General features: G+C 42.7%; 2 protein-coding genes across 3 annotated transcripts in view; one reads left to right on the forward strand and one right to left on the reverse strand.

The window, feature by feature from the left end:
• Nucleotides 1-18,896, forward strand: part of LOC140741337 (thyroid hormone receptor alpha) — a 502,247-nt gene extending 483,351 nt beyond the window's left edge. Inside the window, exon 11 of the mRNA XM_073071448.1 lies at nt 17,818-18,896. Within this exon, the coding sequence (XP_072927549.1) occupies nt 17,818-17,891 (74 nt within the window). The 3' untranslated portion in view covers nt 17,892-18,896. The remainder of the gene's footprint in view (nt 1-17,817) is intronic.
• Nucleotides 1-19,472, reverse strand: part of nr1d1 (nuclear receptor subfamily 1, group d, member 1) — a 29,982-nt gene that overhangs the window by 3,782 nt on the left and 6,728 nt on the right. For both annotated transcript variants that reach the window (XM_073071433.1, XM_073071434.1), the window contains exons 2-6: nt 15,024-15,308; nt 13,480-13,568; nt 11,247-11,391; nt 4,263-4,909; nt 1,925-2,110 (exon numbers count right to left, since the gene is read on the reverse strand). In XM_073071433.1, the coding sequence (XP_072927534.1) occupies nt 1,925-2,110; nt 4,263-4,909; nt 11,247-11,391; nt 13,480-13,568; nt 15,024-15,308 (1,352 nt within the window). The remainder of the gene's footprint in view (nt 1-1,924; nt 2,111-4,262; nt 4,910-11,246; nt 11,392-13,479; nt 13,569-15,023; nt 15,309-19,472) is intronic.

Raw genomic sequence — 19,472 nt, forward strand, 5'->3', positions numbered from 1 at the left:
ATGCTGGAGGACCTCAGCAGGCCAGGAACAAGGAATGAAAAGACCCTTCATCAGGACTGGAAAGGAAGAGGAAAGAAGGCTGAATAAGAAGGTAAGGGGAAAGGAAAGAGTACAAACTGACAGATGATAGGTGAAGCCAGGTGAGGGGGAAGGTGCGATGAAGTGAGAAGTTGGGAGGTGATTGGTGGAAAAGGTAAAGGGCTGAAGAAGAAAGAATCTGATAGGAGAGGAGAGTGGACAATGGGAGAAAGGAAAGAGAAGGAGGTGATGGGCAGGTGAGAAGAAAAGAGTCAGAATCCATCATCTTGTGTATGCATTGTGTAGGAGATGCCACATTTTGTATGAACCCCACTTGGCCCCTCAAAAGGACTTAAAAAACAGAATGAATCCATGACACCACTTCAAAGAGCGGGTGGGGGGGTTCTCCCCAGAGTATTGGCCAATATTCACCTCTCAATTCACACTAGTACAAAGGGTTGTAGTCACTTGGTGTTTTTTTAATAGGATCTTGGTTGCTGGTTCTGTTTGATAATTGGCTGCTGGGTTTCCATGTGATGATGACTGTGAGGTACTTTGGTGGGGTATGTCAAAGGTGCTTCAACAATGAAAATCTGATTTTTGAGATGCCTTGTGTTTCTTGTTTGAGAAACTGCCTCTGACACCAAGGTAAGTTCTTTACTTTTAAGTTTTCCTTTGAATCATTAGTGCCATTCCTTACCACCCTCGCTCTCTCTCTCTCAATCTCACCATCTGCTGTTTCATACTGGTCAGGGTTGACAGGAAGCAGTATCCTGGCCTTCCATTTAACACTGTTACCCTCCCTCCTATGAGCCCACCAAACTTAGGTGGAAGGGTTAGTTGTTAGTACCCTCTCCACTGTGTTCCAGTCCATGTATTGTAATGTTGCCTGTCAACAGCAGCTACAAATACGAAGCAGACTCAGCTGTCAATCTCATCCTACAGAGCTCTGTTTTGTCCTGTGTTTACCACAGATGAGCACAGGCAGTGCAGAGTCAGAAAAAAACCCAAAACCTACAGAGGGTTGAGTACCACTTCAAACAAAAAAAAGATTTAAATTAGAAGTTTACCTCAAGGGATTGAAGCATTTAAAATTTGGAAGAGTACAAGCCAGAATGGTTTATTTGCCTCAGTGGACAGGTCTGTAACTCAGAACAATTGAATGTGGGTGAGGAAAAGGAATTCCACTCAACTTGTAATCAGATTCCTGAACCTGGTGCCCCAGTAGATAGTGGCAGAAAATATTCAACACATATTCAAGAGGAACCTGAATAACAGCTTGAAGAGACGTAATGGACCAAGATATGGGATGTGAACTTACTCAAGTAATTGGCTCATGCCATGATGCCATGAAGCCATTCCTGTCTGTGCGCTGTTAAATTTTAAACACCTCAAACCCTTGAGCTGAAATTTATATTTAAAGAGATTTTTTTGTTTGAAGTGCTATTCAACCCTCTGTAGGTTTTGGACGTTATTTCAGTTTGCTCTGCCTGTGCTCGTCTGTGGTAAACACAGGGCAATTTGTTGGACATGATTGACAGCTGAATCGGCATCTTATCTGTAACTGCTATGGACAGCAACACTTACAATACATGAACTAAGAATACAGGGGAGAGGGTGTTAACCACTCCTAGTTTGGTATCCTATTGTTCCATAATCTTGTATAATTCCATTGATTCCGAGAGGGCAGTGGGAGTGGCCTTTAAAAACCTCATACCACTAAAATTCATCCCACAGACTAAGTGTAACCAAATTTGCCTTGCTATGTGGGTTAAATAATGTTCACTTTATGCCTGGTTTAAAATTAATCTTAACTTTACTCAGAGAGACAGGCAAACTCTACTCTGAGTTTGACATGGATAGATAACTTCTTACATTCATACCAAAGTTAGATCCCGTCACTCACCTCAAAGGTGCCAGCTTTCAGCAAGGTGACCTGGTCGTGCTGGGATAGGTCCTTGAATCCAGGAATAAGTTTTGCAAACTCCACTACTTCTCTGACTGCTGGTGTGAAGCTCAGGGAAAAATCCTCCCAAATTTGCTGCACTGACCTGCTGCCATCTACGTGTGGCTGTGTGTTTATCGGGCAAGCCTGCAGAGGAAAAGAGAGGCAAGTGTGATGATGTGCCACTGCCCAAACAATGAACATGACCAACAAACACCTACTCTACTCTGTGGTCACGAAAGGAGGTGAGCTTACTGCAAAATAACCATAATGACTTAATTCAATTTGTCTCCTCTGTGCTGTGTGTCTTTTCAGTTGGCTGGTCGATAACACACAAACAATAAGGACTGTCCTTTGGAAAACATGGAAGTAAAGCCCATTCCAACAAACATCCCTCTCAAAAGACAAGTGATATCATTCAAATACCTTTACTATCTCCCTACCGTAGGCTTTTCGTCTCACATTAATACCAAAATTATGCTAACTGCCTGGATTATTCGGCAGGTCTTATGAAAAAGATTGAGTAAATTAGTGCTCTACTCTTTGGAGCAAAGGAAGATGACAATTGACTTGATAGAGAAGCATAGATAGGGTGGACAGCCAGCATCTTTATCCCAGGGTGGAAATGTTAGAGGCCATAATTTTAAGGTGATGGAGGAAAGTATAGGGGGATGTCAGATGTTTTTGTTATCAAAGGTAATTCTATTTTTTTCAAGCACACAAAAAGAGGCAGGTACATGGAACGCATTGCCAGTCTGGTGGTAGAGACAGATACGTTAGGGACATTTAAGAGATTCTTAGATAGGCACATGATGATAGAAAGATGGAGGGCTATGTGGGAGGAATGTATTAGATTGATTTTCATGTAAGGTACAAGGCTGGCATCATGGGCCAAAGGGCCTGTACTGTGCTGTACAGTTCTGTGTTCTAATTGTGCTCCAACTCTAAAATATTCCATCAATTTTAATGGATTAATTACTTAAAATGCACTAAATAATCTTAAATCCAAAATAATTGCTCAATTTAAATTATTTTCTTTTAACATTCCCACTTCAGGAAGGTCAGTATTTTACCTGACAAATCAGCTTGTAAGAAGGCAATAGTAATTTGTTCCTTGTGGCAACAGCATGGAATTATGTTTTCCAAAGACTCGGTATTTCTCTGCAGTTAGGACCAACTGACTATGTGGACAGGGTAAAATAACATTTTATTAACCAGAACCTCTGATACCATATACCATAATCACCCTTTCATATTCATCCAATGAATACAAGTTTTGATTCTGGGTGAGACTAGAACTAGAGGTCATGGGTTAAAGGGTGAAAAGTGAACTGTTTAAGGGGACCTGAAGGGGGACTTCTTCACTCAGAGGGAGGTGAGAGTGTGGTTTGAGCTGCCAGTGGAAGTGGTGGATGCGAGTTCGATTTCAACACTTAAGAGAAATTTGAACAGGTACATGGTTGGGACGGTTATGTGGGGGCTATGGTCTAGATAGAGTAATAGTTCTGCACAGACTAGATGGGCTGAAGGGCCTGTTTCTGTGCTATAGTGTTCTATGACTATTTATTTGAAATGATGTAACAAAGATCATCTCCATAAGAGGAATGAAAAAAAGTGACAACTGGTAAACATAAATGCTTTGCTTTGTAAAGCAGGGCTGCTTGTGGGTAATTAACTCGATCAGGGAGGAGCGAAATGGGATTCAGTGTCAAAAATTAGACTTCATGAAATATTTCCAGAAAGGATGAGAGGTACTCTTGTGACAACATTTACTTCTTAAATATCATGCAGTGCAAACGTGATACTTAGGTTATTTTTAGCAAGGAAATGGAAATAAAAAAGATTTTCATTGCACAAGTTTTCCTTTAAAAGAGGCACTAAACTGTAAAGCGACTTCACTGAAGTGGACAAGAGCAGTTGGACTACAGGAAAACCATGAGTTTTCAGAGGAAAGGATTAAAAAGCATGAGGTGATGCTGATCTCTGAAACGGTGGATGGATTTGTTAATGAATTATTGCTGTCCTGTTGAAGTGCTGTTTCAAGTCTGACAGCACTCTCTGTTCTAGATCTACGTATAATCAAAAATAATAATAATCTCCAACAGTCATTCAAAATATAGATTTCAACGTACAGTCACTGCATCTCCATGGGGATATTAATTTTACTTGATTTCTGTTTTGTTAGCATTTTATGAGGAGGGTCATTTACTTTCTGCAAACACGTTTAGTGTGCCCCTTGCCGAGTAAAAACCAATATCAATGTTTTGTGACATGGGCAATTCAATGGCCATGAACTTACCAGGACAACACTGTTCTGTCCTTTCCATGGGCAGGGCCGTCCCTTGCCAGTCTCCATCTCACCACTGGCACTGATCAAATTTCTATTATGTAATTTGTGTCCATTGGACTGATTCTGGTAATGTCCATTAATGTGGCCATTGGGGAAGGAAGAAAGGTAACACACATTCTTCAGTCCACTGCCACTGCTTTTGTGGAAAACGTTGTTCTCCTGATGATAGATGGTGTTCACACCATTGACGTGGTACCCATTTAAGCAGCAGTTAGCATTATGGTTCATCATCTCGGTGTTGTGCTGGCAGGTTGCTGTTGGCTGCTTTAATTTGTCATGGGCATAGGTGAAGGTCTCTTTGTGAGCCCGGGAAATGGAGTAGATGACTTCCTCCATGGAGGCCTCCGTGCTGGAACAGTACAACTGCTGCAGGTTGCACTGCGGCTGGGAATGGAGGCAGGGCGACGTGCGCTCCTGCTGCATTGTCTGCATGGGGATGGCCAGTGGCGGCTGAATCTGCCAGCTCTGCTGCTGGGGCTGGAGTTCATTCTGCAGCTCCCCACCCAGCTGGTTGTTGACCATGTTATTCATGACACTCTGCATCTCTGCCAACATACGCTGCTTCTCCCGCTTCGGAATGCGCCCGAAACGCACGGCTGCAAGGAAAATAAGAGGAGATTGGTTATTCAGCTGCTATCTTCACTGTTTAAACGATCGCACTTGGCACCTCTGAAGCTCAAATTTAATCCAGAGTTGTGGAGAACGAAGTGTTTCCCCAGTCCACCACGTGGAACATTAGCTATCATCTCAAGGTGAACTCCTCTGCTTTAAAGGGGCGGCACAGTGGCACAGTTGGTAGAGGCGCCGCCTCACAGCGCCAGAAACCCAGGTTCAATTCTGACCCCGGCTTTCCTCTGGGTGAACCAGTTTACTCCCACATCCCAGACACCTGCAGGCTGGTAGGTTTGTTATCGTGAGATATAGGAACAGAATCAAACCATTCCACTGGAAGGGTCTGTAACCATGCTGTATGTCTGAATAAGTCCAAAAAAAAAGGAGAGAATCCCTAAAGGTGTGGGGTGCAGGAGACAACAAAGTGCATGGAAGCGGCTATAGTGGGGGCTGTTGCTGTTGAAGCTAAATTAACAAAATAAATAGTTTGGTTGTTCTCTCAACAGAGATAGCAATACCCACGGTCTGTGGCGAGAAAGAGAGCAAGTCAAAAAGTAAAGCGAACTCCAAACAATGAAATGATACAAAATCTCAGCAACTGAGGGCAGTATTCACTTGTCTGCATTAGGGACGTACTGGTAAAAGAGAAAAACTTGTCTTGGACTAACTGTAACTGTGAAGTGATTTGAAAATTGATGTCATGCAGAAGATGGTGTCTCATAAATCCATCCTGCAGGCTAAAGGAGCAAAAATCTCTCTCCAGAGAATAAAGAATGGAGAACGGCATTTTAAGAAACAAAAGTAAGCAGATAATCAATTGTTATTGTTTTTCAGCTCTGCTAACCGCAACTACATTGAATTTTACTGTGGGTATGGTGCTTATTGAAAGCGGATTATTCAAATAAAGGGGCTGGTATGAAAGCACAGTGGGTTTTTTAAAAAATATTATTTATTTATTGAATTTTAGAAATTACAAGAATAAATGTAATAATAAAATAGTAAGAAAAGTGATATTAACCCTCCCCCCTCCCCTTAACCCTCCCCCCCCCCCTTAACCCTTATCTAAAGAAAAAGGAAAAAAAAGAAAGAAAAGAGAAGAAAGATTGCCTGGATATCAGAGGATCCCCACATGTTCCATGGAGTTCAAAATAATTTTGATATTTATTTTCACTTTCCCCAATTACTATAATTTTATCTTCAAAGGACCTATGTATCTAATCCTATCTTTCGTAAGTATGGTGACCAAATTTTCAAAAATATCTCATATTCATTTCTTAAATTATACGTAATTTTTTCAAATGGAATACAACTATGTATTTCATTATTCCAACGATCCATAGTTAAAGCACAGTGGTTAGCATAATGCTATTACAATGCCAGCAATCCTGTTTCAATCCTGCTGCTGGCTGGAAGGAGTTTGTATGTTCTCCCTGTGACCACGTGGGCCTCCTCTGGTTTCCTCCCACTGTCCAAAAAATGTATGGCTTAGTAAGTTAATTGGACACAAAGGTGTACTTGGGCTGTGCTGGTTCGTTGAGCCAACAGGGCCTGTTACTGTGCTGTATCTAAATAATAATTCCGACGACCCAATCAGCGGCAGGAGCAGGCCACAGCGACGAAGTTTCTCGCAGATCAACAACACTTGTTTAAAAGTACAGAAGGGACAAACTGAGTGGACATTGTTGGGAGTAGGCCGGTGGTGAGAGTAAGCGTGTCAGGCTTTGGCTCTGGGTAAGCTTCTGTTAAGTTTCCTTTTTAACCTCCCTCTTACTGTACCTAGTGTAGTAAATAGCTGTTGTGTGTTCTTCATGCCAGTTGTTGGAGTTTACATCTGTGTGAAGTGCATCCGGCTGCAGCTCCTTGAAGACTGTGTTAGAGATCTTGGAGCAGCAGCTGGATGACCGTTGGCTTGTACGGGAGAGTGAGGAGATAATCGATCAGAGTTACAGGGAAGTAGTCACCCCTAAGTTGCAGGAGGCGGGTTGCTGGGTGACTGTCACGGGAAGGAATGGGACAGTGAATAGGCAGTTAGCGCAAAGCACCCCCGTGGCCATTCCCCTCAATAATAAATATACCATTTTGGATACTGTTGTGGAGATGACCTCCTGGGGAATGCCACGGAGACCGAGTTACTGCTACTGAGCATGGGTCTGTGGTGCAGAAGGGAAGGGAGGAGAAGAGGGGACCAGTAGTGATAGAGGACTCAATAGTCAGGGGAACAGACAGGAGATTCTGTGGATGTGAACGGGACACACGGATGGTATGTTGCCTCCGAGGTGCCAGGGTCAGGGACGTCCCAAATCACATCCGTTACATCTTGCACAGAGAGGGAGAGCAGTCAGATGTCATGGTATATACTGGTACCAATGACATAAGTAGGAAAAGCAAAAGAGGTCCTGAGAAGAGAATTTAGAGAGCTAGGTAGAAAGCTGAGAAGCAGGACCTCCAGGGTGTAATTTCTGGATTGCTGCCTGTGCCACATGCCAGTGAGGGTAGAAACAGGATGATTTAGCAGATAAATGTGTGGCTGAGAGGCTGGTGCAGGGGGCAGGGCTTCAGGTTCTTGGATCATTGAGATCTCTTCTGGGGGAAGGTATGATCTGTTCAAAAGTGACAGGTTGCACTTGAATCCAAGGGGAACCAATATTCTCACGGGCAGGTTTGTTAGAGCTGTTGGGGAGGGTTTAAACAAATTTGGCGGGGAGGGGGGGGGGGGGGCGGTGGGAACCGGAGTGAAGGGACTCAGGATAGGACAGATGGTGAAAAAGCAAAGATAGTGTGCAGTCAGACTGTCAGGAAGGGCAGGCAGATGATAGGACATATTGCAGCCAGCAGGGTTAGTATCAGTGTATTAGGGATGCAGAATCAAAAAGGGCAGCAAATAAAGTACTCAAAATGTTCTATCTCAATGCACGAAGTATAAAAAAATAAGGTGGCTGATCTTGTTGCACTATTACAGATTGTCAGGTATGATGTTGTGGCCATCACTGAACCGTGGCTAAAGGATGGTTGTAGTTGGGAGCTGAATGTCCAAGGTTACACGTTGTATCGGAGGGATAGGAAGGTGGGCAGAGGGGGAGGTGTGGCTCTGCTGGTAAAGAATGGCATCAAATCAGTAGAAAGATGTGACATAGGATCGGAACATGTTGAATCCTTGCGCAAGGGTAAAACTGCCCTGATGGCAGTTATATACAGGCCTCCCAACAGCAGCTGGGATGTGGACTACAGATTACAACAGGAAATAGAAAGGGTGTGTCAAAAGGGCAACGTTATGGTAGTCATGGCAGATTTCAACATGCAGGTCGATTGTGGAAAATCAGGTTGGTAATGGATCTCAAGAGAGTGAGTTTGTTGAATGCCAGGGAGATGGCTTTTTAGAGCAGTTTGTCATTGAGCCTACTGGGGGATCAGCTATACTGGATTGGGTGTCCATGTGCTGCAGGTGATTAGGGAGCTTAAGGTAAAAGAACCTTTAGGAACCAGTGATCACAATATGATTGAGTTCATCTTGAAATTTGATAGAGGGGAAGTAAAGTCTGACGTAGCAGTACTTCAGTGGAGTAAGGGAAATTACAGTGGTATGAGAGAGGAGTTGGCCAAAGTAAATTGGAAGTAGATGTTGGCAGGGATGAGAGCAGAGCAGCAATGGTGTGAATTTTTGGGGAAAATGAGGAAGGTGCAGGATAGATGTTTTCCAAAAGCAAAGAAATACTCAAATGGCAAAACAGTACAACCATGGCTAACAGGGGAAGTCAAAACTAATGTAAAAGTACAAGAGAGGGCATACAACAAAGCAAAAATTAATGGGAAGACAGAGAATTGGGAAGCTTTAAAAACCCTACAGGGAGCAACTACAAGAATCATTAGGAGGGAGAAGAAGAAATATGAAAGCAAGCTAGCAAACAATATCAAAGTGGATAGTAAAAGCATTTTCAGGTATGTTAAAAATAAAAGAGACATGAGTGGGTATAGGACCATGGGAAAATGAGTCAGGAGAAATAATAACGGGGGACAAGGAGATGGCAGATGAACTAAATGAGTATTTTGCATCAGTCTTCACTGTGGAAGACACTAGCAGTGTGCCTGATGTTGTAGTGTGTGAAGGAAGAGAAGTGGGTGCAGTTACTGTTACAAGAGAGAAGGTTCTCAGAAAGCTGAAAGACCTAAAGGTACACAAGTCACCCGGACCAGATGAACTGCACCCTAGGGTTCTGAAAGAGGTAGCATTAGAGATTGTAGCAGCATTAGAAATGATCTTTCAAAAATCATTGGACTCTGGCATGGTGCCAGAGGACTGGAAAATTGCAAATGTCATTCCACTCTTTAAGAAAGGAGGAAGGCTGCAGAAAGAAAATTATAAACCAGTTAGCTTGACCTCAGCGGTTGGGAAAATGTTGGAGTCAATTGTTAAGGATGAGGTTATGGAGTACTTGGAGACACAAGAAAACATCAGCATAGTTTCCTTAAGGGAAAATCTTGCCTGATGAACCTGTTGGAATTCTTTGAGGAGATTATAAGTAGGATAGATAAAGGGGATGTAGTGGATGTTATATATTTGGACTTTCAGAAGGCCTTTGACAAGGTGCCACACATGAGGCTGCTTAGCAAGTTAAGAGCCCGTGGTCTTACAGGAAAGTTACTGACATGGTTAGAGCATTGGCTGATTGGTCGGAGGCAGCGAGTGGGAATAAAAGGATCCTTTTCTGGTTGGCTGACCAGAACCTGGTGTTCCGCAGGGGTCAGTGTTGGGACCACTTCTTTTTATGCTGTATATAAATGATTTAGATGATGGAATAGATGGCTTTGTTGCCAGGTTTGCAAATGATACCAAGACTTGGTGGAGGGGCAGGTAATGTTGAGGAAACAGGTAGGCTGCAGAAGGACTTAAGACAGACTTGGAGAATGGGCAAGAGAGTGGCAAATGAAATACAATGTTGGAAAATGCATGATCATACACTTTGGTACTAGAAATAAATGTGCAGACTATTTTCTAAATGGGGAGAAAATACAAAATTCTGAAATGCAAAGGGACTTGGGAGTCCTTGTGCAGAACACCCTGAAGGTTAACTTGCAGGTTGAGTCAGTGGAGAGTAAAGCAAATGCAATGTTAGCATTAATTTGAAGAGGTCTAGAATATAAGAGCAGGGATGTGATGCTGAGGCTTTGTAAGGCACTCGTGAGGCCTCACCTTGAGTATTGTGAACAGTTTTGGGCTCCTCATCTAAGAAATGATGTGCTGGCATTGGAGAGGGTTCAGAGGAGTTCACAAGGATGATTCTGGGTTATCATACAAGGAAGTTTGATAGCTCTGGGTCTGTACTCACTGGAATTTAGAAGGATGAGGGGATCTCATTTAAATCTTTTGAATGTTGAAAGGCCTAGACAGAGTAGATGTGGAAAGGATGTTTCCCATGGTGGGAGAGTCCAGGACAAGAGGGCACAGCCTCAGGACAGAGGGGTGTCTATTTAAAACAGAGATGTGGAGAAACCTCTTTAGCCAGAGGGTGGTGAATGTGTGGAATTTATTACCACAGGCAGCTGTGGAGGCCAAGTTGTTGGGTGTATTTAAGGCTGAGCTTAATCAGTTCTTGATTGGACACGTCATCAAAGGTTACGAGGAGAAAGCCAGGGAGTGGGGCTGAGGAAGTAAAAAAATGGATCAGCCATGATTGAATGGTGGAGCAGACTCAATGGGCTAAATGGCCAAATTCTGCTCCTATGTCTTATGGTTTAATAAAATAAAAATAATTAAAAGATAAAAACCATCTCTTACCCATGAAAGGACCTTTCATAAAATCCAATGTGCTTTACTGACAATTAAGCTCTCTCTGTGTCTTAGTCACTGTAGTTTGGTGAGTGAAAATTGTAACTTGACCACAGCAAAATATAGATGCATCAAGCAGGAGTGAATCAATTGTTGGATGGATATAAATGCTCGCTGGAAGGCCAAACTAATTATACTGATGTTCTTCAAATGGTGCTACTGCATCATTCTCATGTGGGACAAAATAAGACCAGCACTATCCACCTTCTCTGAAAGACAGCAAGCCTGGCAAAGCAGTCCTTCAGGAAAGCCAAAGTCCTTTGGCTCCTGCAGCAAGGATCAAACCAACAGTGTTCTGATCCGGGCAAAGATCACCACCACTAAGCTATGGCTGACAAGGTGAGATTTCCATCCGTACTGCCATGAAGTACTGCAAGCAAAGCTTTGAATGGTATTGATATTTTCACTGCTTTACCTTTGGACTCCAGAAAGTAAAACACAAAAGATCCAAACAGGAAACAGTATTTATTTATTGGAATAGTAATTGGAAAGCTCACCATCCCTGGACATGCCAACAGCAAGGCACTTCTTAAAGCGGCATTGCTGGCAGCGATTCCTGTTGATTCGCATGATGGTGCAATTCTCATTCTTGAGACACTTCTTATACTGGATGTTCTGCTGTATACTTCTCCGGAAGAAGCCCTAGAAGCCAGAAAGAATACGGACTGAGCATTACCAGCATTTTTGCTTTTAAGGATCAACTTCACTTAAGGGCTGACTTTATTTGCCGGTTACATGTACACGTATTAGGAATTTGCTGTGTCCTGTTGGCATGACATGCAACCAAAAAAAATGACAATGTTCAACAATTCATAAACACAAGAGATTTTGCAGGTGTTGGAAATCCAGAGTAACACGGACAAAATGCTGGAAAAACTCAGCAGGTCAGGCAGTAACATCTATGGAAATGAATAAACAGTTAACATTTCGGGCTGAAACCCTTCATCAGGACTCATCAACAAGAGTAAAGAATTATTTAAAAAAAGAGGTTAGAGGTTGAATTAAGGATATTGAAGAAAATGTGTATAAATACCAGCATTTTTTACAATGTAAACACTGTTGTAAAAAGTGGTCTAAAGTATTTACATAGCAGTGACTGAGGTAAAAGATGGGGGCCAGAAGCTATGGTATTGTACAAAAGTCTTAGGCACATATATAGCTAGTGTGCACAAGACTTTTGCACAGTACTATAGTAATTTTATGTATTGCACTGTACTGCTACCAAAAAAACAAATTTCATGACATATGTGACTGATGATAAACCTGATTCTGATATGGGTCTCTATAGTGGACTGAGAGTGGGAAGGGGACAGGGAGAGGGGAATCATGGTTGGGAAAGGGGGAAGGGAGAGGGAAGGAAGCAGAAAGCACCAGAGAGACATTCTGTAATGATCAATAAACCAAATGTTTGGAATCAAATTACCTTGCCTGGTGTCTCAGGTCTGGGTGTGTCTGCAGTTGATTAGATTAACTATCCAGGGGAAGAAACTTTTAATATAGCTTGAAGTTTTTTTGTTTTAATAACCCTATAACACTTTCCAGAAGGGAGTTTATGGAAAAGGCAGTTTGCAGAGTGGATAGTGTCCGCAATGATTTTTCCTGCTGCTTTTTTTTGTTCTAGACACATACTGTACAAGTCTAGGCTTCCAAACTACTTTCTTTCTGTTTCCTTTAATGGGTTCCATTTGAATAAATAAGTTGACTAATATTCTACTCACTTAGAACTGACAGTGTAAACATTAACATGGGGTTAGTGGCACCATTACCTTTACCCTAGTTTGTGTTTGAATATGTACTGCAGAAGCATTAAGTCCCCCTTCCACATCCAGTCAGCCAAAACCCCACGAGCAATAGTTCATTGCATTGCAAATAAGTCCATAGTCTTGGTCTTAGAAACCGTGGCACTGATAACACTGTCCTCCCCCGGTGGAGGTTCGATAAATTAGGAAAAAGTAGGAAACTCATCTGGCTCGGTTGCATTTCACGTGATAGATGGTCAGAGTGCAGGCACACATTGCACAGGAGTCACTCAGCCTTTGCAATCCTGCTGGATCACAACTCAGCCTATGTATACTTGTGCTTAATTAATGCTTCCTTGTGGGTTGCTGCTTATGTGCCTGTGATGCCATTGCAAGTAAGTTTTTCCATCACACTTGTGTGTATGACAACATGGATGACTTTGAATTCCTCCTGCCCTACAACATCCAAGGTATCTGAAGTTCTCTAATTCACGTTAAGTTCTGGTATTTCATTCCCCTAAACCTCTCTGTCTCTCACCCTCTCTTAACTATGTCTCTCAATGTTTTCAACATTCTCAGCTTCATATTTCTAAATGGGCCATGAACCTATGAATGCCGCCTCATAATTTGCTTGATTTTTTATATTTCATATTGTAACTTTTTATGTTTTATACTGTACTGCTGCTGCAAAACAACAAATTTCACAAACTATGTCAGTGATAGTCAACCTGACTTTCATTCTGACGACATGCCTTAAAACCTCTCTCTTTGGCCAAGCTTTCAGTTAGCTGTACAGTATTTCCTTATTAGGTTAAGTGTCGATTTTCTGTTTAGGAATGCTACTTTGGAGAGCTCTGGGTCGTTTTTGTTATGTTAAAGATGCTACATAAATAGTTGCTGCTGTTGTTATTGTGTGTGCATATCCCAAGAGACACGCCTGTACAAATGCATGCATTCACGTTAACTGTAGATGCAAATGGGAGTAACTAACCTTACAACCTTCACAGGCGTGAACTCCATAGTGAAACCCAGAGGCTACATCCCCACACACTTTGCACAGCAGAATCATTCCACTGATCTCTGGAGGAAAGAGAAACAAAGGGCATTGATTAACAGGAACTTCAAAAGTGACCACAGCATTCTATACAGTGATCTTTTGAAAACTACAAATGGTTGGTACAATTGATGCTGTCTTTCAGGCAAAGCCAACTGATGATAAAGGATGTAGTAAAGATGGGGTAGATCCTTGAATTTCTGCACTGAGTCTGTACGTGCACTTCATACATTGGTTTGGAAATCCAATAAAGTCACTGCAGGATACTATGCAGCTGCTGCTGTCCTAGCACATACAGCCAGGAATTGCCACCCCATACAAATATGTTTGCATTATTTATTTGTATGTTGTGTTATGTGTATCAACTCATATTAATGAAGTACTGGACCAGGTAGCACAGTAGTGTAATGGCCAGCGCAACACTTTACAGGGGCGATGATCAGGGTTCAATTCCCGCCACCGTCTGTAGGATGTTTATACATTCTCCCCGTGACCACGTGGGTTTCCTCTGGGTGCTCTGGTTTCCTCCCACATTCTAAAGGTGTATGAGTTAGTGAGGGTCAGTAAGCTGTGATGGCACTGGAAACAAAGCCACACTTGCAGGCTGTCCCCAGCCCGTTCTCAGACAGTGTTAGTCATTGATGCAAACGACACATCTCACTGTACGCTTTGATGTATGCAACAGATAAAGCTAATTTTAATCATCTCTCTTGTAATGTTAGCAAATTTCCCTAATGCTAGCAGATAATTCTGGGCTTCCGTGTACACACTGTGAAACACAGAACAGAGTTTGCTGACATTTTTAGGGAACGAACATGCCAGTTTTCCCCGATGCTGGATTCCACATGCAGCCCAATCTGAAGGCACTCCCCAGAGGCCAAGGAAATCACTTGCACTAATCAGATCTGGTGCAGGAACTAGAACCCTAGTGACTGCAACAGAGTTGGTAAGGCACACATTTAGAAGGAAAAGGGGAGGGTTATGGTTTAAAGATTACTTTGTTTTATTTATTTGTTTTATTTTAATGCACTTCTACATGCTTTTAGTAAAATTATAAATCTGATTCGGAGGTAATCATTCGGAGAGGGACACCTGGTCGGTGCTATCTGACCATCTGTTTGCAAATAAGGAAATCAGTTATTCAGTTCCCCCCTTTGATGAATTAAGTTTATTCTTTACTACTTGAATGTTAGACTTTCATTCACACAATGCATTGTGTTAGAACTTTACAAGTCTGGGAAGAGACAGGATAAACTAATGGAGAAGGAAATTAAAGCACAGCTAAAGAGTTATTTTTTAGAAGGGTTGAAGAATGGAGTAGAAATGGCAACATTGGAAGAGCATCAACATGAAGAGCACAATGAATAAGGTGACAGGTTTCCAAACGAAGTATTAATTCCTAAATACTGCCTGCCCTTAGTGACAGTGAGTTTTTACTGAGGAAACAAGAGGCCATTTCTATGAAATTCTGAATTACTCACTAGTGATCCCAGAGTTGATTTTGGTGGTGGAGATGGCGCTGCCATCGTCAGTGGAAAGCTTCATGTTGTTGAAGGATCCGGTGCTTGAACAATCATCCCCAGATCCCGAGGAGCTGCTTCGGTAGTGTTTGCTGTCCTGGGAGCTGGAGCTGGAGCCGTTTGGAGAAGGAGGCAATGGGGAACATGACTGGGACACCGACTGGAAACTACTGTTGGAGTTGTCGCTGTAGAGCAGGACTGGGCTAGAAGAGGAACTGTTTGGCCCAATATAGGTGATCACACCACCTGCAATGTGAGTACAGCAAGGGAAGAATTTACAAGAGAGTTTAGAGTTACTGTAAAACATCTTCCCCATGTTACTTCCCACCTCTCTTGGAGGCTTTGATAATCAGAAAACATCATCCTCCATTTTAAAATTCACTTAGCTTTTTATCTTCTCCCTGTGACCTTTAGGTCAATAGTGCAAGAAAAAGCAACACACCTTTTCAGATCTTATTTATTCCAATCAGATTATAACATGTTATAATTTCTAATTACATTTACAAGAGGAACAAATATTACATTAGGTTCAACGGTTCAATTTAATGTCAGAGGAATGTATACAATATACATCCTGAAATGCTTTTTCTTCGCAAACATCCACAAAAACAGAGGAGTGCCCCAAAGAATGAATGACCGTTAAAATGTTAGAACCCCAAAGCCCCCCCTACTCCCCCTCCCACACACAAGCAGCAGGCCAGCAATGGTCCTCCCCCACTTACTTAGGGGAAAATAAAGAGTATCAGGACCCTCCCCCCACCAAGCAGGCAATAGCAAAGCCCCCAAGAGAAACCATGATCTGCAGTACAACAAAGACTAATTGTTCACCTGACAATTCGACATACCTCAGGCTCTCTCTCTCCCTGATAAAGGGGCAGAGAGGTGTCACTCAGCGAGAGGGAAGACATAAGCAAAACAACTCGCTGATTTACAGTGTTAAATTCTGAGCCATTGCTTTCATGTCTCCCCCTCCCCAAGTTCTCCAACTTGAGAATTTGCAACAAATTCTTCCCCCTTCCCCCCACAGAGGCAGAGACAGACAGAGAGATTCGCCGAGTACAGAGCCTCCAACAGCTGATCCGCTGCTCCCGATGATCCGTTTTCTCCCACAATGCTTCTGTCGGCGGCACCGGCATAGAATCAGCCCATCCACAGGGCCGCAGAGCCTTGGAACCTCAAAGGCTCGCTTGTCTTCTAGGCCGTGTCCTTGGGATTTTGAAAAGTGACCGGTTGTGAGCCCCAGGGAGCAGGTCCCACCACCGCAAGGTGATGCAGGTATCAAGTGACGTTTTGATAAATATCAAATTCAACCAATTTTATTGGAGGAGCACAGTGTACAAGCCTGCCCCTCCACTTTCCTTTTCAGTCCCTTTAAAAATAATCAAAGTTTGACTTGCAAGTGACTTTTACAGAAGGGACTTGGTGGTGGGGTGGGGGGGGGGGGGATGGAATCTACAGTGTTGTTCCTTTGGCTCTCTAGTCTACTACCAGAAAACCCAAGAGCAGAATTAGGCCATTCAGCCCATCAAGTCTCCTTGACATTCCATCAGGGCTGATTTATTTTCACTTTCAACCCCATTTTACTGCCTTCTCCCAGTAACCGTTAATGTCCTTACTAATCAAGAACTTATTAACCTCTGCTTTAAAAACATACCCAATGACCTGGCTACATTACAGAAACAAAAGCTTCCACCAGATTTTATGTTCTGGCCACCAATTGAGGGAAGTATCAGGTTTGTTTATGACGGCCATGGTGAGTGAGCTGTTTTACAACTTCCTCTAAAGGCTCAAATTTAATGCCCCTACAGATTGGATCATAAGAATCCATGAGTCGGAACTGACTATTCAAACGTAATGTCACTAAAACTCCCTAGTTCCCAGGATGGATGCGAGTCTAGGAGTCTAATGGGGAAGCAGCTATCTGACATTACAGTGTAAGAGGAATAAACAATCTTTAAATCACCTGGTATCTGATCTTCAGGTAACATAATACGTAAAAGATGCATTTCCATGCAGACCAAATGGGCATCACTTGTAGAATTAAAGGCCACCCTCTCATCCCAAGCAGCGCCAGGAAAAGAGAGAGAAAATACATTTTGGTGACAAAAAAATCCACAACAAAAGAGATTCTGCAGATGCTGGAAATCCAGAATAACACACATGTTGGAGGGGTCCTGATGAAGGGTCTCGGCCCAAAAACATCGACTCTTCCTCTCCATAGACATTGCCTGACCTGCTGAGCTCCCCCAGTACTTTGTGTGTGTAAATATTCAAATCCACAACAGTATACTTCCTCTCTGAAAGGATGTGCCAGGGACACCAAATCTCACTACAGGAATGCAGACACAGAACAAGATGTTCAAGTACACTCCCCCAAATGTATAATGGCAATCAAATTGCCTAGGTCATCCGGTTTACTCATTTTACCTCTTAGTCAATTTACATTAAAAGTATTTAAATAGTGTCAAGTTATTTTTACCATACTTGCGTTATGTAAAACATTCCATCGCTATACGTCATTCCAAAATGCTTCAAAGCCAAAATACTTCAATAACTATAACTATTGTTGTAACATAGGAAACAATGCAACCTACATATACAACAAACCAATCAGCCTGTTGAGTTCACATTGACTCCCAGCACAGCAATCCCATTGGCCCCATTTGTCCTCCTCTTATTTCCCTATACCCGTACAAATTGTTGTTATTTCTCTCTGCGCCTTGTTTCTTTAGCATTTTTGTCTGTTTTTCGCCAGCTCATGAATGGAAAGCATGCAAGGAGCCGGCTGGATTTGAACCTGGGACCACTTGTCTCAAAGTCTGGTGCTGAAGCTGCTACACCACCAGCCGGCCCTACACCATCAACTGTAGATAAATGGCAAAAGATTGAAAATGGAGTCGATGAGCATTTAAGGTCCCATTAACAACAATATAATAATAACCAGATGGTCTGTTGTGCTGATATTAAAGGAGAGGTACATATTGTCCACAACACTACATAACTCTTCTGCGCCTCCTCAAAAAGGCATTGTTGAAGCTTTTAGCTAAAAACTCATCCCAGTGAGGGCAGCTCTGTCACATGGTGCAACACTAACACGTCAACCTGGGAATCAGTGGACTTGTTAAAATGGAGCTTAAACCCACCCCTTTCTGATTCCGCAGCAGGGATACCACAAGCTGAAATGCCATTGGAATACTGGTTATGATTGCCTGAGCTGCACATTTCGCTGTTAACGTCCTGCCTGAATTGTAAAACAACACAGCGTCAACTCAAATGAGCTGCAGATACCAGAAGCATGAAAAACAAAAACAGGAAAGGCTGCCGTTAGTCACCAGGTCAAAGGAGCATCTGTGGAGACCCAGAAGTCAACCAGCTGACTTTTTAAAAACTGATCAACTTGTTTGTCTGTATTTGCTGCCTGATCTGCCTACTGTTCTAAACTGCTCTTTTGATGCCAGTGGGTATTTTTTTAGTGCCCCCTCCATGTGCTTTTGTGGAATTTTGCCAAGTTTGGGTTCCAATTGCATCATTCCAGCCTGAATCAGAACTTTATACGTCAGACACCCTGTGGCTGAGCTGGAATTTTATTATGTTTGGCTGTGCCAAGGCTGGAATTGCATGTTTACGGTTTCATCTTTGGGACCGCTGCCAACTGCTTGAGGCCCACGGCACAAAACAAAAAGTGCAGTAAAGCTTTATAGGACTCATCATAAACCTGGATTTGGTCGCTGACTTACACTTTCAGCCTATTGGCCTATTGTTACCTCTCGAATGAAAGAGTTAATGTAGGAGGACTGTTTGATGGCTCTGGGCCTGTACTAGCTGGAGTTTGGAAGAATGGGGGGGGGGGGGGGGAGGGATCTCATTGAAACCTATCAAATATTAAAAGGCCTAAAAAGAGTGGATGTGGAGAGGATGTTTCCTATGATGGGAAAATCTAGGACCAGGGGACACAGCCTCAGAATAGAAGGACATCCCTTTAGAACAGAGATGAGGAGTAATTTATTCATCCAGGGTGGCAAATCTGTGGAATTCACTGGCACAGACAGCTGTGGAGGTTATGGGGAGAAGGCAGAAGAATGGGGTTGAGAGGGATAATAAATCAGCCATGATGGAATGGGTGAGCAGATTCGATGGGCTGAATAGCCTAACCCTGCTCCTATGTCTTATGATATTATGGACTCAAATATAGGAAAGATCCTCTGGCCCAACAGTACTTAACCAGAGGTGTCTGTTCCTACTCCCCATATGCTTAAGTCTGCAGTCTCATTTCACCTGTAAGTGGGTCAAATAACTTGAACCATCCTGCACAAACCTAACCACTGTCTCAGTATAGTAACACCATGACCACTTTGGATTACAAAAGGCTTTGATTTTTTTTCCATTCTAATTGTGTAAACATTGGGTATA

The sequence above is a fragment of the Hemitrygon akajei genome, chromosome 18 (assembly GCF_048418815.1).
Source record: "Hemitrygon akajei chromosome 18, sHemAka1.3, whole genome shotgun sequence".
In the NCBI taxonomy this organism is placed as follows: Eukaryota; Metazoa; Chordata; class Chondrichthyes; order Myliobatiformes; family Dasyatidae; genus Hemitrygon; species Hemitrygon akajei.